Below are 24,989 nucleotides of genomic sequence, written 5' to 3'. Positions count from 1 at the left end.
ACCGCGCTAAACAGGCTCGTTAATTTTACTGCCTTTTGCACGAGCGGCGGACTACGGTCATTGTAAAAAAATGCAGTGCGTTCAGTTTCATTCTGTGAGTTCCACAGCTTGACTACATGTAGTAATTTTGCCTTACGCGACTTGTTTCTTCATCTTTAGTTTTTGTAATATAATTACTTTCCATATGTTATTTGTTCTGCGTGTTCCTGCTTTTGAAAAATAAGAATACAACACATGAGATTAATAATTAATGAGGTTTCTATGATGACAGGTACGGCCAGTTAAGCGGCATGGTAGAACCAATAGCAGGGCTGTTTGGCGCCATCGCCGTGGTAATAGCAGAACCCATCCTGCCATATGCTTTGGCGTTTGCTGCTGGTGCCATGATCTATGTCGTTGTTGATGACATCATTCCTGAGGCGCAGATGTGGTTAGTTTTGTTTGCAAACTTTGGAGGCGTTTTGGTGTGTGTGTGTGTGTCTGTGTGTGCGCGCGCCTGTGTGTGTGTGAGTGAGTGAGTATATGTCAGTGTGTGTGTGTGTGTGTGTGTGTGTGTGTGTGTGTGTGTGTGTGTGTGTGAGTGAGTGAGTGAGTGAGTGAGTGAGTGTGCGAGTGAGTGAGTGAGTGTGCGAGTGAGTGAGCGAGTGAGTGCTCTTAGGTGCGATCTGATGACATCATGGCTTAGAGTAGACTCAATTGACGTCAGTTCTGTACGTAAACTTTCAGGGAAAATGTGCTTGCTTTGCTCTTTCTGTGTAATTCCAGCCATTGCTAAAGGTTTTCACCTTGTGATGTAAGTGATAGTTGACGGACATAACCCCTGTAAGTTTACCTCCATTTTAAAACTCCCTCTTTTTAAGACCTAATTTTCTCAGATTGTTGGAGGTCTTAAAAGGGGGGTTCCACTGTACCATTCCAGTGTTATCTCTGGGTGCATGTGGGGTCAAAAAACTGTACCTGACTCAACAGGGGTTATATGGGGGGCCGAGTAGCTCAGGTGGTAGAGCACTGGACTTGTGATCGGAAGGTCGCAGGTTCGAATTCGGGTCGGGACGGACACAGGTCAACTTTATGTGCAGACCCAGAGACGGAAGCCATGTCCCACCCTCGTGTCACCACAATGGCATGTAAAAGACCGCGGTCATTCTGCCATAAGTGCAAATGGCTGATACCACCTAAACACGCATACATGAAAAGCAGTGAGGGCGTAAAACTTGAATTATCATATAACCCATATCATGTCATTAAGAGGTGAAATATTAAGCCTGTAGGACATTAAGCATTCTCTCTTTCCAGGGCTTATATGTGACCCTCCTCCACGAAATGAGTGGCATGTCACCTCGCGCGGTTCTGCGCTAGGCTTAATATAAGTCCGGGGAGTGTCTGGTAACAGTGTGTGGGTCACCTTAGTCACAGGCTTATAACTCAAACAGTTTTTGCTCTTTTTTAAAACGGTTTTCACCACTGGATAGAGCATAAAAAACTCTTTAGGAACATGTAAAAATATGAAAATCATGCAAAGGTGACATGCGACTCATTCCGTGGTGGAGGGTCACATATACAGAACGGATCTGAAAAAAGCAAGGTCTTAAAAAGGAGAAATATTTACTGGACTGATATTCGTGAAACTTTACATAAGAGTTCCTGCAAATGATATTCCCAGACGTATTTATTTGATAAATGTCTTTGATGACGTCATATATGGCTTTTTGTGAAAGAAAAGAAAGCAAGTCGCGTAAAGCGAAATTACTACATTTAGTCAATCTGTCAAACTCACGGAATGAAATTGAACGCACTGCATTTTTTCACCAAGACAATACAGCTTCGTCAATCCCCGCGGCAAGGAAATCGCTTACACTTTTCATGTGGAAAACACAGAGAAATTGACAAGCCACCCTCGTCTCGATTCCCAGTCTGTGTAAAAACAGAGTGTGGCTGCCTAAATGTCAAGGGTCATGCAAATAAAAACTTTCTCGAGCAAAAACACGAGTGCACGTGGGAGTTGCAACCCATGAAAGCAGGAGCCGTGTTGACATACAGAATTATATCATCAACAATGCCGTCCTTGAATCGAGACCACAGGTGCTAACCAAGGTAGATCCGGATCAATGGCTGATTTCCAAAGAATTTATTTACCTGCAAATAAACCAAAATGTCTCGTCTTTTCTCTAATTCAGTCTGCGAATGGCGAAACCTGACCAAGAAATAGATGACCAAAACATCCACAAAAATAAAGCAAAGAAACAAAAGAGAACACAAAAACTCATGGAAAAGGGAAAGCTCAGATTTACAAAGAAAGAAATGGACAAGCCAGCAAGTTAGACCATAAAATCAAAGTTTTTCAAATTCAAGTACAAGAGGATGCACCCACAACTAGAAACGGGATGTATTAAAGTTTTCTTTTTGCATTGTGAAGGACAAACCGGTTGAATCATCTGTGTGTCTGGAATGAACACAGTGGAACCCCCTTTGAAGACAGCGCCCCCCCCCCACCCCCCCTCCCCCCCTAAACATTTAACACTTCTTTTATTTTAGAGCCCCCCTCCCCCAAATTTTAGAACCTCCCCCCCCCTCTTTTTTTTTTAAGACTCCCAAATTTAAGACATTTCCCTTTAAGACCCCAAAATGTAAAGACTCTCCTCCTTAAGACCTCTTATTTAGTTAGGACCCCCAAAAGACTCCTCTTTAAGACCTCTTATTTAGTTAGGACCCCCAAAAGACTCTCCTCTTTAAGACCTCTTATTTAGTTAGGACCCCCAAAAGACTCTCCTCTTTAAGACCTCTTATTTAGTTAGGACCCCCAAAAGACTCCTCTTTAAGACCTCTTATTTAGTTAGGACCCCCAAAAGACTCTCCTCTTTAAGACCTCTTATTTAGTTAGGACCCCCAAAAGACTCTCCTCTTTAAGACCTCTTATTTAGTTAGGACCCCCAAAAGACTCCGCTCTTTTTAAGACCTCTTATTTAGTTAGGACCCCCAAAAGACTCTCCTCTTTAAGACCTCTTATTTAGTTAGGACCCCCAAAAGACTCCGCTCTTTTTAAGACCTCTTATTTAGTTAGGACCCCCAAAAGACTCTCCTCTTTAAGACCTCTTATTTAGTTAGGACCCCCAAAAGACTCTCCTCTTTAAGACCTCTTATTTAGTTAGGACCCCCAACAGACTCTCCTCTTTAAGACCTCTTATTTAGTTAGGACCCCCAAAAGACTCTCCTCTTTAAGACCTCTTATTTAGTTAGGACCCCCAAAAGACTCTCCTCTTTAAGACCTCTTATTTAGTTTGGACCCCCAAAAGACTCCGCCACATAAAATGTTCACTGGGTTTAATTATTTAAAATGTCTTTTTTCGTGTGAAAGTTTGTATCAGCCAAAATAAAACTCATAAAATATTTACCACTGTCACCAATTCTTTTTATAAGGTAATGTGTTTAATCTTCAGTCGGTTAAAGAAGCGAGGAGGAAATTATTCTGCATATGTGAACAGCTCAGATCATGGGTAATGTTAACACCTTCACATTTAAATGCTTATTTTATAGCCATCCATTGAATTGAGAAGAAAACAAAGCATACTAAACTGCTAAGCATGAATCAAACAATAAGAAAATAAAAAGAACCAACAGCATCGTTTTTTATGTGTGGGTAGTAAACACGTTTTATTTACAAAACACGGCGGAAAATGGCGACACATTTGTTGCACAGCGTCAGGTCACTTTCTTCAACCAAGGCCAGTGCTTTCATTCATGACAAAGGAAAGCAAATATATGGCCTGAATAATAAAGTTATAGTGTTCCTTTGCGTGTCTGAGTGATAAACTGTTTTAACCAACTATCTTCTGAAACGTAATTGCACTCAGCAGATTTGTCTTCCGCTCATAACTTTCGTGTCACACGGTCTTTGCGACAAACAGATAGATCGCATTCTCGCAGAAAATCATTGACAACACAGACCAGTCATTTTTAGCATTGCATTTGGGAAGGGCTACTATTATAGTGTGTTTTAAGAAAGAAAAACATTATAGTATCGGCAGAACACGACCAAATGAGTTTTCGTGTCACAACGTTATGGGCGTGAGATTTGTTAAACTTTTTGTTCTCACACTGTAGCAAAATCATTGACTACACAGACAAGTCAGTTTTAGCATAGACATTGGGAAGGGCTACTATTATAGTGTGTTTTAGGAAAGAAAAACATTATAGTATCGGCAGAACACGACCAAATAAGTTGCGTTATGGGCGTGAGATTTTTTTTTTTCACACTGCAGATCATATCTCATAATATACTGAGTGGATCTTTATGAAATTTGATATGGATATTTTTGATTGGATTTTCTCATAGAAGGTTTTTCCGTTTATTGATAGGACAGTTTGATGACGTCATATTTTACCGTTTGCCAAAAGGTCGAGGCAGCACTTTCACAGTTACAGTTTTTCATCAATTTGATCGAATTTCTTATCACACAATCTCAGATCGAGGCCGGATTATGGGATTGCATTTCAGCTTGGTCACTTAAAGTTTTGTTATTGAAATGTTTGTTCGAAATATGTCATTTTTTCACATTTTTAAAAACTAATATTTGAAACAGAAAATTTATATTGGTGTATTCCCTATTGCGTCCTGTATCTAAAACTATATAGTTTTGTTGTTTTGTATTGATAATTATGCTTAAAAATGAAGAAAACCGACAAATAATCACTATCTTTATTTATGAAAAAAGACACTTAAAAACAACTTCTATCTATTCCTTATCATTTTCTGATTCCAAATATATATAGTTTCATGGTGTTTGACGTTGAAAATATGCTCAAACTTAACAAACTCGGATCGTTGAATGGAAATTATACTTCCAAGCTCCAAAAGCACGTCATTTCAAGTGTGGAACACGCTCATGACGTCATACTGAAAGGTGATGAATTATGGCTTCACCTTGCGATGTTTCATTTCAAACATGGTAACATTTTTAAAGGGGTTTCTTTCTCAGATTTGTGTTTGCCCTCTGTCTGTCTCTCTATGTCTCCGTCTGTCTGACTGATTCAATTAAATGTGTAATTACTTAGTTTTGCAAAAGTCAAACTAAGTATGATATACCTAATTGATTCAGGTCTCTAAATTCTTATTGTAAAATTGTGAGTTTTATTCAAGACAAATTTAATTGGTGTTTTAAACTCAATAATGGGGCATGCTGTGATGAGTAGAAGAATGTGTGTTTACGAGCAGAAAAAGCCCATCAAAGTCAAGAATCGTGTTTTTCTTTTTCTTTTTTCACCTTGTAGTTTCATACAGACACTAAGCAACAGTGTAGTACCACTTCCAGTGCAATATCTTGTACTTTAATTTTGACCATCTGTGTAACACTTTATTGACCCATGATCTGAGCAGTTCACATATATATAGCACATTTCTTTGCTCTTGGAAACTCTATTTTTAGTCTTTCTGTCATATCAGGTGGTCAACCTATTTACTTACTGCCCTTTATGGTGGTGTCACGAACTGAAAACTCTGCTGAACAATCCCTCTCAATGCTGTCAATGCGCATGCGCCAATCTTGGACCTAAAAAATGCGACCCTTTGACCGAACGAACCAAGTGTTAGGGTTAGGGTAAGGGTTAGGGTTAGGTTGTTCACGACCTGATTAATCTCCCCATGTTAGCGCATGCGCATTGAGAGGGATTGTTCAGGCAGAGTTTTCATTTCGTGACACCGGTCGGCATGGAGGCCAGCAACAGGTGGTCAACACAGAGTTTTCATTTGTTTTATCATCTGATGTTTTTGTCTAAAAAAAAACAAGTCGCGTAAGGCGAAATTACTACATTTAGTCAAGCTGTGGAACTCATGGAATGAAACTCAAACGTAGTCCGCCGCTAGTGCAAAAGGCAGTGAAAGTGACGAGCCTGTTTGGCGCGGTAGCGATTGCGCTGTGCTTCATAGCACGCTTTACTGTACCTCTCTTCGTTTTAACTTTCTGAGCGTGTTTTTAATCCAAACATATCATATCTATATGTTTTTGGAATTAGGAACCGACAAGGAATAAGATGAAATAGTTTTTAAATCGATTTCGGAAATTTAATTTTGATCATAATTTTTATATTTTTAATTTTCAGAGCTTGTTTTTAATCCAAATATAACATATGTATATGTTTTTGGAATCAGAAAATGACTAAGAATAAGATGAAATTGTTTTTGGATCGTTTAATAAAAAAATAATTTTAATTACAAGTTTCCGATTTTTAATGACCAAACTCACTCATTAGTTTTTAAGCCACCAAGCTGAAATGCAATACCAAAGTTAGGCCTTCGTCGAAGATTGCTTTGCCAAAATTTCAATCAATTTAATTGAAAAATGAGGGTGTGACAGTGCCGCCTCAACTTTTACAAAAAGCCGGATGACGTCATCAAAGGTATTTATCGAAAAAATGAAAACAAATATCCGGGGATATCATACCCAGGAACTCTCATGTCAAATTTCATAAAGATCGGCCCAGTAGTTTAGTCTGAATCGCTCTACACACACACACAGACAGACAGACAGACACACATACACCACGACCCTCGTCTCGATTCCCCCCTCTATGTTAAAACATTTAGTCAAAACTTGACTAAATGTAAAAAGAGGGTGCTTCACATGCTAGAGGGGTCACTTCTGCGTCTGTGTCGAAACTGGAATAGATCTTGATTAAAGTTAAACATTGACATTTAATTGTCGAGCAAAGTGCCCTCTTGTTTTCAACATTCTTTTTCTTCCACATATGGAAAGAAAGGCTTCAAATTGAAATGCCTAAAAAGAGTAATTTTTGTAACACCTCTGCTTCTTTGTACTATTGTTAGGCGCACCTGTGCAAGGGAGTGTGAATATCTTCATGAACAAGAAAACTTTACAGGTAGAAAAAAGGAGTATCGCTTTCAAATGAGAACATTTTGGGGGTGGTAGTTAGAAAGAAAAGAATTTTTTAGAACAAATTTATTATCTTTTTGAATCTGATTGTAGCCATTTGTCTGCAGATAGATTTAACCTTTGTAATGATCAACATGGATCAAATGTTCTTAACACTATTGTGACTAGCACTGCCACGGCGTTAACGTCCTGCCTGCCCAAGCTTGCCACCAAGAAACTTCCCAAAAATCAGTAACTGTAAAGAAATCTGTCTAGCAAGCTTGAATTAAGTCCAATCACCACCAAATTTTGTGTACTAATTTAAAAATGGATGCCCAGTTCAGTCGTGCTATTTATAAGTTTGTCACGCGATTTGTTTTAGCAAAGGGGGGTGAAAGGGGGATAATTTGTGTTTTTTAACGTTTTTTTGTGTGTGTTTTATTTTCCACTGCTTTTTTTAAAAGTTATTTTTTAACAGAAAGTATTATAAATAATGTTATAACCAAACAAGGTGTAAAACCTATGAATTAGCTGAAATATTGTTAACATTGTACACAGAAATAAGGAGACAGTACAAAGAAAAAAACAAGCAAATCACGCATTCACTCACAGCATCCTGACTCAAATGAAACAAAACTGTAACACTCACCAAATGATGTCTAGGTAATCCATATTGAATATAAGTCACATTTTCACAACAAAGTACCAACTGTACACCTATGAACAATTCCAAAAGGATTTGAAGGCTCCAGCCATCCATTGTTATCAGTGCTGCCACGCCCCCATAGCTCCTGCACGATTCCGAGATACATGTTCGTCTAGCAGTATCACCCCCTACCACGTGTAGTTGCTGACTCGTACTAGCAACAACGGGACTGTTTCTTCCTCAATATCACTGCTATTATCGCTTTCTTGAGGCTAAAACGACACGATGTATCATGATCTACAGGATCCTCAAGATCCAACATCCGGAGAATCTCCTCCCGTGACAAGGCTCGCCTTCGATTCATTTTTTTTGTTCGAAAACACCACGCAAATCTGCACTAATTTGATCAAGCCGGAAGAGAAAACCACGTGTATCAAGGGAAACAACTCAATTTACTGCAAGCTTCAAAAACCGGGAAGCAATCACGAGTCGTGTACCTTGTATGTCTAATACTAAAATAGTCACTTCCCGTCCGTGGGCGTTGCAGCGCTATTACTAATATAGTCACCTCCCGTCGCGAAAGTGTTAAGTTGAATAGTTGAATGATTTTAAGAGATTAGATTTCCTGTGATCTATCTTCGGCAGCTACTGGGTCATTGTGTTTCTGATTTGTTGTTGTTGTTTGCTATGATGTTGATGTTTTGTTTGTTGAGGCCTGAAAGTGGTGAGTAAATGGCGAGTAGAAATGTTAATCTACTCACCAAAGGCGAGTAAAGTTGCCGAAACAAATTGTTGGTTTGGCGAGTAAAATTTGCTCTTTAGCTAGTAAATTATGAGAAGTACTAGCCAAAGGCGAGTACCCCATTTTGTGGACTTTCAGCGCTGTTGTTTGAGCTTATGTTGCTTCTGTGGTTTTGATAGTTATTGCATGCTTTTGTTGTTTTGGACATCTGGAAGAAATCACGTAAAACAATATTTCAGTTGTGTTTAGTGTTTTTCAAATAACAGTTTGTGGATGATAGAACTAGAAAAAAGACGCACGCACACAAACATGTCAGCTTGTGAAATGTTTTGCTTGCGCCTGGTGTCTGTTCTTTGTTACAATGTGGTTTTTTTCTTTTTCAGTACAGTGGAACGCCCCTTTCAAGACTCCCCTTTTTAAGACCTTGTTTTCTCAGACTTTCTGTTCATAACCTCTGTAAAATTACCCCCATTTTAAGACTCCCTCCTTTTTAAGACCTTGTTTTCTCAGACTTTCTGTTCATAACCTCTGTAAAATTACTCCCATTTTAAGACTCCCTCCTTTTTAAGACCTTGTTTTCTCAGACTTTCTGTTCATAACCTCTGTAAAATTACCCCCATTTTAAGACTCCCTCCTTTTTAAGACCTTGTTTTCTCAGACTTTCTGTTCATAACCTCTGTAAAATTACCCCCATTTTAAGACTCCCTCCTTTTTAAGACCTTGTTTTCTCAGACTTTCTGTTCATAACCTCTGTAAAATTACCCCCATTTTAAGACTCCCTCCTTTTTAAGACCTTGTTTTCTCAGACTTTCTGTTCATAACCTCTGTAAAATTACCCCCATTTTAAGACTCCCTCCTTTTTAAGACCAATTTTCTCAGATTTTTTTGAGGTCTTAAAAGGGGGGTTCCACTGTATAACAATGGTAGGAAATTGGAGGTTGGTACCTGTTCTGTGCCATTGACATTGTTACATTTCTAATCTTTTTGGCAGTATCAGAACCAAAGAGTCCAAAGTAATCTTTTGTTGCACTGACCATCTACTTTGTGTTGCAGCGGAAATGGAAAACTGGCGTCTTGGGGCGCCATGTTGGGCTTTGTTGTCATGATGTCATTGGATGTTGGACTAGGATGACATCATCATTGTCAACGTCATCATTCAGATTGTTGCTGCCTCTTCATCAGGGTTTACTGTTACCACATAGTTACCACATAGTCTGTATAAATATGTTCGTATGGGTTCACATTGTCGACTTGTAGACAGTCGTGACTAGATGGTGGATTTGCAGAAACAAAAGGCTTGTTTATAGTTGTTTGTTGGGAGAAAATGTTTATAGTTGTTTGTTGGGAGAAAATGTTTCACATGAATTGTTTTACAGTGTATAAAATTTAAAGAAGTTGAAGGCAATGCGAGGCAGTAAAATTCAACTTGGAGAATACATGGAATAACATAGTTTTCTGGGTAGTTCAGTTGTTGAAGTGACTTATAAAAATAATGAAAAAATGAAAAATTGTGAATACCAATGGACATGGACGCCGCTGCTGTGGAAACAGCCTCCATATTGGATTTCTAGGAAATGGTTTTACTGCAATATCATACATCAGAAATTCATAGTATTTGACACAAGGATACACATATGTTATACCTACGGTAATATAGAACGATTTTTTGGCATAAGCCTACAGTTGAATTTAAATTAATTTTTGTAATAAAGATTAATGAATTTCTGACCGCATATTCATTACAAAAATTGGTCGGCTGGGCATTACGCAGACCTGATTACCACTAAAATTTCCTGGTGTACAAATGAGGCTAAAAATGTGTACAATCAGAATTTTAAGGTGTACAATTCATTCTCGCGATACACACTGTGCTTTATTCCCCCCTCAAACCCCATTATTTAAAGACTGTAAATACATGTAAGAAAGAATTTGTGCTGAAAGTAAATTAAAACATTTTTGTTGAGAAAAAAAACACCATACACTATTAGATATTTGAAAATGTGACACAAAACGAATGATAGAAAAACATAATTTTTATTTTTGACCTCTGAGGAAAATTTGCATCAGCTGCTGTCAGCAGTATTGAGTCAGCCCTTCATTTCTGTCACTGCACTGGTCAGTATTTTCTGGTCTCACACAGTCCTCTTTACACATTGCTTTCTAGGCTCACACAGTCCTCTTCAGACTTATATATTTTTTTTTTTTTTAATTTAAAAAAAAAAATTTTTAATTTTTTTTTTTTTTTGCGTATGATTTTAATGTCTGGCGTATAATCGTACAGCGGTCTTCAATTTCGTAAGATTGTACGCAAATTTCGTACAGTAACCAGGTCTGATTACGCAAACAAACAAACAAACAAAAATTACAAAAATTAATTTAACTTCAACTGCAGTCTTATGCCAAAAAATCGTTTTCTATTACCGTAGATATAATACATGTTTATCCTTGTGTCAAATATTATGACTTTCTGATGTATGATGTTGCTGTAAATCCGTTTCCTAGAACTCCGATATGGCGCTGTTTATGCCAGTTTCCATAGCATATGTCCATCTTTATTCACAATTTTTCCATTCATTTTTATTAGTCACTTCAATAACTACCCAGAAAACGAAGTTATTCCATGTATTCTCCAAGTTTAATTTTGGTAATTTTACTGCCTTACATTACCTTAAACATTATGTCACGTCAGATTTTTTCGGTAGGCTTGAGAGAAGACAGACAGACTGAGAGAGCGTGCGCATGCGTGTGTTTGTCCGCGTGTGTGCATGTGTGTGTGTGTGTGTGTGTGTTACAGTCACTGCCGTGCGTTTGAGAAACAATTCTTTTTATAAAGTAAAAATATATTCCCATGGAAACTGTTGGCATTTTTAATCTAATAAATGTGTTATATTCCGTGAGGGCCAAATTGATCGTGAAAACCCCTAAAGGGATATCACGGGCATATCAATTCGATATCGAAATCTCGTAAGTCAAAACTACCGCGGGCAATTTCGTTTTGGATGTTCACAATCATACTAAAACATTCTGAAAATATTCAAACTTTATTCAGTAGGTTACTTCACTTCCCCGAGGCTGATTCTGTAGCATTATTATTTAACTTCTAACTGAACAATAAAGCCAACCATTTCATTCAGCCTTTTTGATTTGAATGTCGCCCTTATATAGTGCTGATCAGGACAGAATAGAAAAGTAAACCCCATCTACATGTATACCCTTGGAGCCATCGGGAAAACGGAGCAACAAACATTTGGAATACCTTTGTGCATTTGTGGTTTCATGAGTTTGGACTTTCAGCTTTAGGTTAGCCAAATCTGCCCGAGGTTAAGGCTGAACTTTTGTCTTCAGAGAAATGTGTTAAAATGGGTAGTGTTCAAGAACTACGTCTCAAATAAACTTCTTTCGACATTAGTAGGCTGTGTAGTTGCGTCCCTTGGACACGCGATGCGTTTCAATCACTCCAAGACCACATTGCGGAGAAAGTCATTTAAAAGGAAAAAGCGCTCCATTTGTGACTAATGACTGCGTTCTTTTGGCATCCAAACAAGATAAGATAGAACAGGCCTTGAGCAAAACGAAGACATTGATTATCAACACTTGGAGAGTTCAGAACTCGCGGGACTGTCACGTGTTGAGTATGGATTTTGAGGAGAAAGAAAATGAGGGGGGGGGGGGGGGGGGGGGGGGGGCGTGATTTCGGACGAACTATAATCAAAGGATTAGTAGCCATGAATGATCCACATCATCTGTTAATTTTGTGTATTCATTTCACGGAAGTTTACCGCGGAAGAAAGTTTTATTTTCCTTTACCCGGGGCTTTTATTTCAAATGGCTCGGGAGGAATCGTCTGCGTGTGTATGTGTGTGTGTTGGTGGGGTCGGAGGGGGTATAAGGAGAGACTGTAGAGTACACCGTCTGCGTATACTCTACTGTCTCGGGTGTGAGGGAGATAAGATGCTCTTGTGACTTAGTCAAATCTTTAGCCTGTCGCATGCAGTGACGTATTTGTTATTAACCATCTCAATCAATACGGAAGGATGTGCCTTACGCGAAAATTAAACGTGATTTCTTCGTACCAGTCTTTTTGGTCGGAAAGGGTGGAGGTTTTAGATCTGAGGATTAAAGAATCACTTAGAAAGAACATGTCTGGTCTCGTGCATGTTTGGACGTGCGCGCATGTGTGTTAGTGAGTGTGTGTGTGTGTGTGTGTGTGTGTGTGTGTGTGTGTGTGTGTGTGTGTGTGTGACTTAACTATCGTCTACCGCTTTAAAAGAATGCACAAGAAAAACAACACACGAAACTCCAAAAACACATGCGCGCACACACACACACACACACACACACACACACACACACACACACACACACTGTAACACTGACATAATTATAATACATATAAAGACAGATTCAGGACAGTTCTCTCCTGGAACTTTTTCTAACACGCAGTGGTTTTGAGACATTTTCTCCCCTAACTTATTTGGCAGACACTGTTTACAATTCATTCCATCTTATTTTGAAAGTGGTTTTAACCCGATATCTCACCGGAAATGTTAGTTTTAAAAGGCCGACGCATCTTCAAAAAAGAATAACACTGAGACACACTTTTCTCCAGACAGACTGACGTGAAATCAAAGAGTTCAAAAAGCGGCTAAATTGTTCGCGTTTATTTGACTCAGCAAAATTTAAACTGGTGTGGCAGGTGCGAATTGTCTGCTCCCATTTGCGGATTAGCTATATATCGACTGAACGATATTCAGGCAAATGATGACAAAACGCGGTTTTACTGCTGAATGAGCAGTTTTTATGTACGTTTACAGTTGTTTCCAGTTTTGCCGAATCAGTTTTGTCACCAACTGCTAAGGACACACGAACACACGCACGCACGCACACACACACACACACACACACACACACACACACACACACACACACATGTACAACCATCATATATTTATATACAGGACAGGTAGAGAGTTCTTTAAGGATCTGGATAGAGTTTTCTTTTACAGCGGTAAGATCAGACGGATAAGATATCATCAACATCTCCCTGGCCACAGGCATCGTTCCCGACTGCTTCAAGTCTGCCGTTGTCCGCCCACTCATCAAGAAGCTCGGCCTTGACGTTAACGAGTTGAAGAACTACCGTCCTGTGTCCAACCTGCCCTTCCTCTCCAAGGTTCTGGAGCGTATCATCCTGGAGCAGTTGAGCGCCCACCTGTCTCGGAACTCGCTGATGCCAGTGTTCCAGGCAGCGTACCGCCCTCACCACAGCACCGAGACGGCGCTCCTGCGAATCACCACGGACCTCCTGAACGCAACAGATAGCGGTCTCGTCTCTGCCCTTGTGCTGCTGGACCTTTCTGCGGCCTTCGACACGATCGACCACCAGCTACTCGTCGATCACCTCAGTTCCACGTTCGGCATTCACGACACCGCCCTCTCTTGGTTCCGGAACTACCTCCAGAACCGCTCTCAGACTGTCACCACTGATTCGTTCTCTTCTCAGCCTGTCCCTGTCCGCTTCGGCGTCCCACAAGGGTCTGTCCTCGGCCCTGTCCTTTTCACCCTGTACACCCAACCCCTCTCCCTGGTCATCGAACGCCACGGCCGCTTGAACTACAACTCCTTTGCCGATGACACGCAGCTCCAGAACAGCGCCAAGCCGGAGGACGTTGACCATCTCCTGGGATCCATCTCCAGTTGTTTCACAGACATCAAGAACTGGATGACTGAGAACAAGTTGAAGCTGAACAGTGAGAAGACAGAGGCCCTTCTCGTTGGAACACGACAGAAGATTGCTTCCCTCACTGTGACCGACCTCCAGCTGGATGACGCGACTGTTCCATTCTCCCCTGCTGTCAAGAGCCTTGGTATCTTTCTCGACTCCACCAGTCTCTCCATGCAGACACACATCTCCTTCATCATCAAGACCTGCTTTTTCCACCTACGACGCATCGCCTCCATCCGTCGCTACCTCACCCACGACGCCTGTGTCAAGCTGGTTGTCTCCCTCGTGCATCTTCAGTCGTCTGGACTACTGCAACTCCCTTCTGGCTGGCCTCCCCGCCTCATCCATTCATGGCCTACAACGAGTCCAGAACGCTGCTGCCAGGCTGAAGTTGAGGAAGACGAAGCGAGACCACATCACCCCCCTACTTCGCTCCTTGCACTGGCTCCCTGTCAACACCCGAATCTCCTACAAACTGTCCACTCTGGTCTACAAGTGTCTCAACGACTCTGCTCATGAATACCTTCAATCCTCCCTGGACCTGTACACCCAGCCCTCCGACCGTCCCCTTCGTTCTGCTGCTGACCCACTCCACCTTCACATCCCTCGCTCAAAATTCGCATCTGCTGGTCAGCGTGCATTTTTCTCCGCGGGCCCCTCCGTCTGGAACTCCCTGCCGCTTGAGCTCGCCAGAGCCCCTCTCTTGACGCGTTCAAGAGTAGGTTGAAGACTCAGTTCTTCCCGTAGCTGGCTGCGACTTTCATGTTCGACGTGATGTGTTGTGCCCCAAAAGACATTCTTGTGCTGTGCTCTGTGAGAGGTGTTTTCTTTGTGCTTAATATTATTTTGTTTGGACCTAGCTATTGATGTGTACATTGTTGTTAAACAGTTGTTTGTTGTATGTTTACTCAGGGTTTGCTAGTGTGTGATAGGGTTCGTGTCCGTCTGTAGATGTTAGTTTCTTTGTTAGTCCTGTGTTGACAACTCTTCGACAAACGCTTAGAACCGTACCCACGGAATACGCGCTATATAAGCCTGCTTCCTATTGATTGATTGATTGATTGAAGACTGACTTATCGGTATTTTTGTTCTCAGTTCTAGTGACTATTTGGGACATGAGGTGTTGATACGCTGAGACCATTCGACGAGAAGCATTCATTGATATTGATGCCAGTTAGCTTGTGTCTTCCATACTAGCGGCTGAAATGTTTTTTCAAGATGTGCAATTAGTGTTTATCTGTGCACAAATCTCCGAAAGTTTAAAGGCAATGCGTTGGCGAGTTACTCAAATGTACCATTTTTTGTCTCATTACCCGCTAAAACGACTTTAAAAATTGCCTTTTATGCCTTCTGAGAGGATTGACACCTACACCGCTCAGCATGCCTTAGCGTCCATGGTAGACAAGATATATGACCAATACTGACTGTTTTGGGTGAACATGTGATTGTTCTGTCTAATGACATGCTAAACATGGTTCGATTTAGTTGTTCTGATTTGTTGTCGATTTTATCGCGGGAACCTTGATTTTGCGAATTTGATTTTGGGGGGTGTCTGTGTTGTAGGTTCCACTGTATCGACACTACGTCACGTAAACTCAATCTGAATAAGTTAGGGGAATACACGGGCTTTCCAGTCATATAATTGGTTTTACGATAAACGGCCTCATCAGAAAGATCTGCCCTCAAACGCATGTGTAAAGTTTTTTATGACGAGTATAGTGTAGAGCGACACTTAAAGTCCTTTTTGTGAATCCTAAAGGAACAAGAAATTCCTCCGAGGTAGGAAAAACACCCCCGTCAAAGGGAAATAACCTTCTCAGTTGGTGGCAGTGACTGAGTGAGAATGGTTATTTCCCTTTGACCATTAAGATGTCCCTCTATAAGTCCTTGTATAATTTTAATCCACCAATAACTCCCTAACCGTGTGTTTGACTGGTCCCAATTTTTGTAAGGACCGTCTCAGGAATGTATAGAACCTGTTCACCAAGTTTGGTGACGATCGGTCCGTTCATTCTTGAGATCTATATGCGAACACAAACACACAAACACACAAACAAACAAACAACCACATCGACCGAAACCTATACACACCCCTATACCGGGGGTGTAAAAAGAGGCAAGTTTAAATAGACGAAACTTTCACACGTGACATTATAGGCCAGTGACATTATAGTGAGAGGTGTGTCTAAAACACGTGGATAAGCCATAAGGATGCACGTTTGGAAAGCTTGCCTCAACTTGATAAAAGCAAGAGTACTCACAACCCATACAAACCGGACAGAGTTATTTCCCTTGATTTTTTACAATTTCTGTTCAAAGATTGTATACAATTTCTCGACCGGCCCGGTGTCACGAACTGAAAATTCTGCATGAACAATCCTTCTCATTGCGGTCAATGCGCATGCGCTAACATGGGGAGATTAATCAGGTCGTGAACAACCTAACCCTTTCCCTAATCCTAACCCTAATCCTAATCCTAACCCTAATCCAAACCCTAACCCTAACCCATGGTTTGTTCGGTCAAAGGGTCGCATTTTTTAAGTCCAAGATTGGTGCATGCGCATTAACCGCAATGAGAAGGATTGTTCAGCAGAGGTTTCAGTTCGTGACTGTGACACCGGCTTTAACCCCTGAGTTGGGAGAAGGCCGGTTTATGTTGCGGTAAATATGATCAGAGGCCGGAGATTACACGACAATGTCTGATATGATCTTGTACGTGAGAAGCACGGTACCTTATTTGAGACTATCACTTTCCACTGCGATTCCGCCTTGGTTTAAAACACGTTTATCTTGAATTTGGAGCCACAATAAAGCCTTTCTTAAAATGTACCGAATTCGGAAACAGGTTAGTTTGAAACATCTATGAGGACTATTTTCCCCACAGGCTTCCGACACGGGTGAGGGAACAGTCCGGGTAAGAACTTCTAGATTGTCCTACATTCAAGGAAACTGTTCCAATGTACCAGATGTTACAGACTAGAAGGAGAGAACCGTGATAATATGTTGAAACTGAGCCAAAATCATGGTAGGGGAAGGGCTCCTAATATGGACCACTTTTTGTTTCATGCTGATAACTAGCTTGTTTTCTTGCGAAGAAGTTTCATTTTGTGTTTGGTAGTCCTTCTCTCTTAAGTTAACCGTTAGGCCAAATTAGAGTGAAATAGCTTTGATAGACATTCAGCAAAAATTGAATACAGAAAAAAATCACAAATGGTCCATATTGGGAGCCTGGGCGCTTAATATGGACCAGTGAAGCGGCCTTTACGAATCACTGTAAAAAGCACCTTATACTTCAAAATAACATGATACAACTTAGTGTACAAGTCAGACTAATTCAAATATGCTTTAGATTGATCTGTTTCGGGTTGATGAGAGCATTATTTGAAGCACAGCAGGAAACTAAAGAAGCTTATGGAAAACAGAGTGAAAATAAGTGAAATTATCAACTTCCACGAAAAGAAGACTTTTTGTTGTATTTTTTTTTAAATCTCGAGGGCTAGTTATAGGTTATTTCCAGCAAGCTTCTTAATGAATTAATGAAAATAGCCTTTAGCTTTTTTTCTTCGATTTGTTGAAGGTGGTCCATATCAGGGGACTCGCACATACTTTGAGATTTTGCTATTATTTTTTGTTTGCAGAAGAAACACGGGGTCAACACTGCTAAAATGTAACAAATACGGTCTTAGCTATCATATATAGCAATTTTTGTGTGATAAAAGCTTTGGCTGTGGACAGAAACGAGTCCGTTTTTTGCGGCAAATTTAGAGTGAACGCTGCCAAAAGTGAAAAAAAGAGAAAAAGCCTAACGGTTTTGAGATTTGTGTTTCTGCAACTGTTTTGACATGTGCAAGTTATCCAGAGAGGGTGAATACAGCGAATACAACTTTATTGAGCGCTCTAGCGCCGTTAGTTTGTCACAACAGGAGGTGGTCCATATTAGGAGCCGGTCCATATTAGGAGCCCTTTCTACATGAACATTTTACTTTAAAATTCAGTTTAATCCCAACATTTTATTTACGTATTCAATTAGGAATGTAAGTAAATGTTGTATTGTTGACAGAGTAAATATGGGATGGTGTTCTTGAAGTTTTTATGATCGTCGTCGTCGTCGTTGTCTATTTGTTATTGTGGTCTTTGTTATCGTCGTCGTCGTTGTTAATTGTTGTTGTTGTTGTTGTTGATTTTGACGTTTAGTATTGTCGTTAGACAGACAGATATTCAGACAGACACGCAGCCACGCACGCACGCACGCACGCACACACACAGACACACACACACACACACACACACACACACACACACACACACACACGCACGACGTATTCTACTTCAACATCATTTGATGTTGAGAGTCCAATCATGATATCAGAGCGCATACACGCACGCTGTGCGTGGCCGCGAGACCGTGTCACAGGTACAGATCCAACCATGCACTACTGTGAGAGGAAAAGTAGGTAGACAATACCAACAACAGCTGTTTGTCAGTGAGTATCGTCACAGTGATGATGAGCGGGCGTGGCTTTGAGTGTCGTGTCCCATAAGCCCCGCCCACTGAGGATGAGTGACACGCCCTCTTTCGTTCGTCTCATCATCCCTCTTCAACGCATAAAAAAATCATATATTATATTATTTATATATATATGACAGGTGAAATTTCCACACGTTTCCACTCCTGACGAAAACCGTGCCATAACAGAGGCTGAAGCGCCGTCACGGTGTCATGTGTGTGTCAGTGCCACGGTGTGAGTGCGTTGGCGTGTGTGTGTGTCAGTGTGGGTGTGTGTGTGCGTGTGTGTGGTTGGTGCTAACAGTTCTCAGTTCGCGAACTTTGCAACGGCAACGGTGCATGATTAATATCATGTATGCACAACCTTTGGCGTCCCATGAATCAGTGGTTCGTCCACCTGCACCATTAACCTGTGTCACTTGTTCCGAGTTAACCCCTCTTTCGCCGTGGCGGAAGCTCTTTGCTTAAAGGACATATCCTGATCGTGCAAAGGCTGTCTTTAATTGAGCACAAAGATGAAGTCTTTCTCAGAACCGAAACCTCCGTGCAGCGAGCTTCGTGCAGTTGACCTCGCGGAGTCGACTGACCAAATAATAACAGATTTGTATCGCCATCTCAGATCTGTTCAGGTTTTTTTTATTTTTTAAACACATGCTTATTTTTGCATTGGATATAATAATAATACTTGGTCACATACCAAAACCCAACCGGCTGGCTGCTTCCAGCGAAGAGCTGGAATTTTTCCACCTATAAATTACTTTAAAACAAAGCCGCACCCGCCATGTGGATAAGTGAGTCAGTGTGTCACGGTTTGTTTGTGTGTCACTGTGTGTGTGTGTGTGTGTGTGTGTGTGTGTGTGTGTACCGGTGTTTGTGTGCGTTTGTGTGTGTTTAAGTGTGTGTTTGTGTAGGTATGTGCCGTGTACTAGTAGGTCGGAGTGTGTGTGTGTGTGTTTGTGTTTGTCACTGTCAGCGTGTGTTTGTGGGTGTGAGTATGTGTGGGTGTGTGTGTGCCGGTCAGTGTTTATATGTCAGTGTTTGTGTGCGTGTGTGTATCAGTAAGTATGCGCGCGTGTGTGTGTAGGTGTGTGTGTGTAAGTGTGTGTGTGTGGTGTGTGTTTGTCAGTGTGTGTTTGTGTGTGCCCGTGACTATGTGTATGATGGGGAGGTGGGATCAGCATATAGGCTGTGGTTTAGTTCACTAAATAAACTAAAGCCTATTCAGGTTTGTCTTTGCCTCATGGCCCATGATCAATATTTTCCCAACTAAATCCCCCCCCCTCCCCTCCCCCCCCCCCCCCTCCAGCTCTCCTCGCATCCAGCTCTCTACCCCTTGGTACCACAACAAAACCAAATTTGACTGATTTAGTCAGCTGCGAAATTAGCACTCAAACGAGAAGACAAGGAAGAACATTAAAAGTGTGACCCTTTCGAGCCCCCCAGCGGCGCCACAAACACGCAAGGCACGCGGGAAATGCTAATATTTACTGGCATCGACCAATCAGTGCTCCGCACGCGCTCCCTGCTAAACGCAGTGGGCGGGGCTTGTGTTTTATAAATGTCTCAGTTTTACAATCCGACGGCTGCAAACAAAGAAACAAGTACAGTCAAACACGCCCGGGGAATGAAAAATCGTTTCGCTTATCCGAGTTTGTGCATCCGAGTTCGGATAAGCCAAACCTTTCCCGAGAAATTACCCTGCAGTTCGGCTTAAGCGAGGTTTTTTTTCAGGATAAGGTGTAAAATCACTTGGAATGTTTCTCTCTCTCTCTCTCTCTCTCTCTCTCTCTCTCTCTCTCTCTCTCTCTCTCTCTCTCTCTGAGCGTGGTGTGTGTGTGTGTGTGTGTGTGTGTGTGTGTGTGTGTGTGTGTGTGTGTGTGTGTATGTTTAAATGAATAAGATCAAGACAGTGACAAGTTACAAGTGCTTTCTTCGGTGGAGCTTTATTAATACCTCAAAGCCAACTGTAAAAATCGGTTCAGACGCCTGTGAGGACGCAGGAAAATATTTTCGCCTCACTGAATTTGTTTTCAAAAAAGCGTACAACCAACTTGTGCCAATAATATGTCCGCATTAGGCCACTGCAACCACTGATGATGTTAAAAGCTTAATTTTATCGAGTGAATTTGTGTCGAGGGTTTCGGCTTCGTTATAATTTCTGTCCCAGTTCGGCCGAAGAAGCTTTCGGTGTCTGATTGTCTGTTGCCTTGGTAACGATGCAGTCTGGGACCGATTCAGCATCAATCTTATTCTCTGTTTTGTTCTCAGCCTAGTTGAAAGCTATGTACGCTCAAAATAAATAAAAACTGAAGTTCGCATTTAAAGCGGCCTGGTGAATTATTCTGAATATTTCTATTTAGTCTATTTAGCGGCTCAGGTCCCACATTTGGTGTTCAACACGGGTTTGCCTCTGCACACAGAGAAAAAGAAAGCACCGTGTAAAAGAAGTGATTCTACGCCATGCTCCAGAACAGCAACTCTGCAGTTTTTTCCAAAATCCCAGCTGCTTCTTCTGACCTGTTTTCGTTACAAAGATTAAGCTGTTCGCTAAAAATACTTTATTCTGAAAGACACCACACAAGATCTGAATCACTTCACCAGACGCCACCACCGCCGCCGTTGCTAACTAGGAACGTTGGAGGCAGCAACCACTGACAGATAGCAGTCACCTGTACCCCCTCCCCCCCCCCCCCCCCCTGGCGTATTACCGGCCCTGTCTTCTCCCCCCCTCCAGTTCTACCACACCGATAGAGACACGCACAGATGAGAAACTGAGCAGGTAAAAGAAACAGAATTTCCAGCATAGCATAAGCAAAGGGCAGCTCTTTGGTGTATAAGGCAGAGAAGAAAATCTCTGAACCTGGTTTCCTAAACAGACCGTAGAGACCGTAGAGACTTGAAAAACGGCTTGGCAGACGCGCCTGCGACTGTGAGTGAGTTAGGAACTAAGTCGATGACCTGGGAAAAACATACAGGGAAGACAAGTTATGTGACGAATACAACGAGGAACAAGTCGCGTAAGGCGAAAATACAACATTTAGTCAAGCTGTCGAACTCACAGAATGAACTGAACGCACTGCAATTTTTCAGCAAGACCGTATAATTATACTCGTAGCATCGTCAGTCCACCGCTTGTGGCAAAGGCAGTGAAATTGACAAGAAGAGCGGGGTAGTAGTTGCGCTGAGAAGGATAGCATGCTTTTCTGTACCTCTCGTCGTTTTAACTTTCTGAGCGTGTTTTTAATCCAAACATATCATATCTATATGTTTTTGGAATCAGGAACCGACAAGGAATAAGATGAAAGTGTTTTTGAATTAATTTCGAAAATTTAGTTTTGATCATAATTTTTATATTTTTAATTTTCAGAGCTTGTTTTTAATCCAAATATAACATATTTATATGTTTTTGGAATCAGGAAATGATGAAGAATAAGATGAACGTAAATTTGGATCGTTTTATGATTTTTTTTTTTTTACAATTTTCAGAATTTTAATGACCAAAGTCATCAATGGATTTTTAAGCCACCAAGCTTTGTCGTAGATTGCTTGGCCAAAATTTCAATCAATTTGATTGAAAAATGAGGGTGTGACAGTGCCGCCTCAACTTTTACAAAAAGCCGGATATGACGTCATAAAAGACATTTATCGAAAAAAAGAAAAAACTTCCGGGGATATCATTTCCAGGAACTCTCATGTAAAATTTCATAAAGATCGGTCCAGTAGTTTAGTCTGAATCGCTCTACACACACACACACGCACAGACAGACAGACACACACACACACATGCACCACGACCCTCGTCTCGATTCCCCCTCTATGTTAAAACATTTAGTCAAAACTTGACTAAATGGAAAAAGAATGCTGGTAAAACAAGCTCCTAGCGGCCATAAAAGAAGACAGAGATGGTGAAGATTTGTGAACGTCCAAGGCAGACTAGTTTTGTTAGGTGAGAGTCCTGAATACTAATCTTGAGAGAATGCGCGGAGGTTAATGAAGACAAAGTTTTTCGTAGTTTCGACCAAGACTGCTCAAGCAATCGAACTTCAATGGAGAAGAGTAATGTTTCTCTCTTGCAAGACACACCCAGTGTGTCAGCAGAAAAAAAATGAACAAAATTAAAAGCAGAAATGTACGTCCTTAATGGCATCTGAGGCCATTGAGCTTCTAACAGTACTTGCGACTGTAAAACTCTTCAAGTAGGAACTTGCGCGCATGCGTGTGCGTGTTTGTGTGTGTATTTGTGTGTGTGTACGTGTACGTGTACGTGTGTGTGTGTGTGTGTATGTGTGTGTGTGTGTGTGTGTGTGTTTGTGTGTGTGTGCGTGTGAGAAGTGAAACCGAGAAAAAGGGTAGAGAGCACGGAAATTGCACCACAAAAAAAGCCATGGACATGGAGCACACATTTGTACGCGCTAAAATGCATGCACGCTGTAATTCCTTGCGTATTCCTCATGATATGCAACTCAAGGCCTTGACTACAGATTTGATGCCCGAACAATACATGTAGTTTTGGTCTTGCGATGACCAACGAAAATGTTTGGTGAAACAACAGAGAGTTTAATAGAAAGTCTGAAAATCGTTCATCCTGCCATGGCGTCAACAAACTGGTGATTTATCACTAATGTTCCGGTCGAATTAGAGAAGTTCTTCGCTGGATTGGGTGCAGGAGAAAGTGACTGTGGCAATTTTTGTGAAAACAGTCACTTTAGTCATCATGATCATAATGTACACCGCAAGACTATTTTCCAGAACATTTAGAAATTCGGCTTGTTGTGGGAGTCAGTGGGCACAGTAAAGTTTGATTACATTTTAGTTAAACTTTTACCCTGCGTTTATCCAATCAAAAGCGTCAGTCAACATGCCCAAATCGCAGAAATGGCCACATTATAGTGTACGTACGTATTGTTGTCCCCAATGAATAATCGCACTTTCTAAAGTAAAAAAACCCACAACAACAAACAGAAAGGTTACTTTATGGAACGTTTAACTTTTGAAAAAACACTTGATTTTGACATAACGAGACTTTGGAACGTTCGCAGTTTATCCGCTGTTTCGGAATTACAGACACCTGAACGTTTGAAGGTCTCCAGGGCTATACCGAATAATCATTTGTCTTAACAGAGTAGTACTGCAGGTCCTGCGCAGAGAATATCCCACTTAACTTGCCATTTTCACGGAAGAACCTCCGTTGGGCCAAACTTTATGGATGCTTTGGAAATATGACAAGCGAATCAAAAACCAGAAAGTCAGAATTGAAGTCGAACAGTTAGAGTTGAAGTCGAATAGCCAACATTCAAGTCGAACTTAAAAGGAATCTTTGCAAGACAGAAGAAAAGGGAAAGAATGCAAGCCTGCAAGAATAGCAAGACTCATTGCAGTGGTCAGTGGTCAGTCTCTCCACCTTTACCGGCTGCAACCGGCCCAACCTGTGCAAAAACCACAAGGTTATATTCGGCCCCGCAAGGTTGACCAGTGGTGCACACAAGCAGGCAGCCTGCAAACAGCGCCGCCGGTCGGCAAACGTGACACCTGTTAGTGCAGGAATGAGACAAACAAGGGACCCTGTGTCGCGCTCACAAAGTGTCGTGTTATTCCATTCACACGCCATCTTGGAGCGCCATCAAACACTCTCTGTGTCACTCCGAGAGTTTTTCTCGTTGCAAGTCTCGTGAGACACCGGGACCGTCGCGGCGTCAGTCTCGGCGTACGCCGCTGATTCAATGCTGAGTATTTTATTTTCTGATCGCTGGATGGAAACTGGCTATGAGGTGGGTAATCATTTGCACCTGCGATTTGTTGACTATTTTCATAATTTGTGTTTTCCGTACAATAGAAAGAGAAGTTTGTGGAGATTATCTGCATTTTTTGAATTTCTGTTTTCCCCCCGTCGCGACTTTCTTTTAATCTGAATGTTTGAGGGAATTTGTTCGTGGCGAAGAAAGTGTGCGAGGGAATCAATTGTGTAAAAGCTTCGATATTGAGAGTGCTTATTACTGAAAGATTTGATTTTACACCTTGCACCTCATAAGAGGCCTTCAGACAGATATTGCCCTTTTATTTGTAAGAATTTAGAGTTGTAAGCCTTAATTTAAATTGCCTAGTAAGCAGTTCCGGGCCTAACCTCTTGAGGAAACTCATTTTATGGTCGATCATTAAACGGCGGATTTGCTTTTGCTGACCACAAACGGGGACAAATTTCAAACATTTTGTTGCGGGGAATGTGGGGTTGACCTTTGGACACTAAGGTGTGTGGCCTGTTTTCTGGACTTCAGGGGTTCAAAAGTATCGAGGAGTATTAAGAGAAAGAAAGTTTTAGAGTTATTCTTTAAATCCGATAAAGGTCCATTGCCATAATGCTTTTCAGGATGTTTGAAAAAAATTATTTTTGAGATGGCAATTGAATACTGAGAAGAAAAAAAACAACAACGTCTGGATTATGAAGGCTTTTGGGCTGCCCCCCGCATAGTAACTATTGTATACTTCTTGACGTGATCGATGTGTTT

At 41.3% G+C, this 24,989-nt stretch overlaps 1 protein-coding gene across 1 annotated transcript in view; it reads left to right on the top strand.

Annotated features, from left to right (window-relative positions):
* LOC138959989 (zinc transporter ZIP11-like) overlaps positions 1–12,392 on the top strand; it is a 33,492-nt gene extending 21,100 nt beyond the window's left edge. Inside the window, exons 8-9 of the mRNA XM_070331703.1 lie at positions 272–430; positions 9,308–12,392. Coding sequence (XP_070187804.1) covers positions 272–430; positions 9,308–9,386 — 238 coding nt within the window. The 3' untranslated portion in view covers positions 9,387–12,392. The remainder of the gene's footprint in view (positions 1–271; positions 431–9,307) is intronic.
* Positions 12,393–24,989: the final 12,597 nt, after the last annotated feature.

The sequence above is a fragment of the Littorina saxatilis genome, linkage group LG2 (genome assembly GCF_037325665.1).
Source record: "Littorina saxatilis isolate snail1 linkage group LG2, US_GU_Lsax_2.0, whole genome shotgun sequence".
NCBI lineage: Eukaryota > Metazoa > Mollusca > Gastropoda > Littorinimorpha > Littorinidae > Littorina > Littorina saxatilis.
Note: the sequence above shows the minus strand (reverse complement) of the source record. Positions and strands in the feature narration are given on the sequence as shown.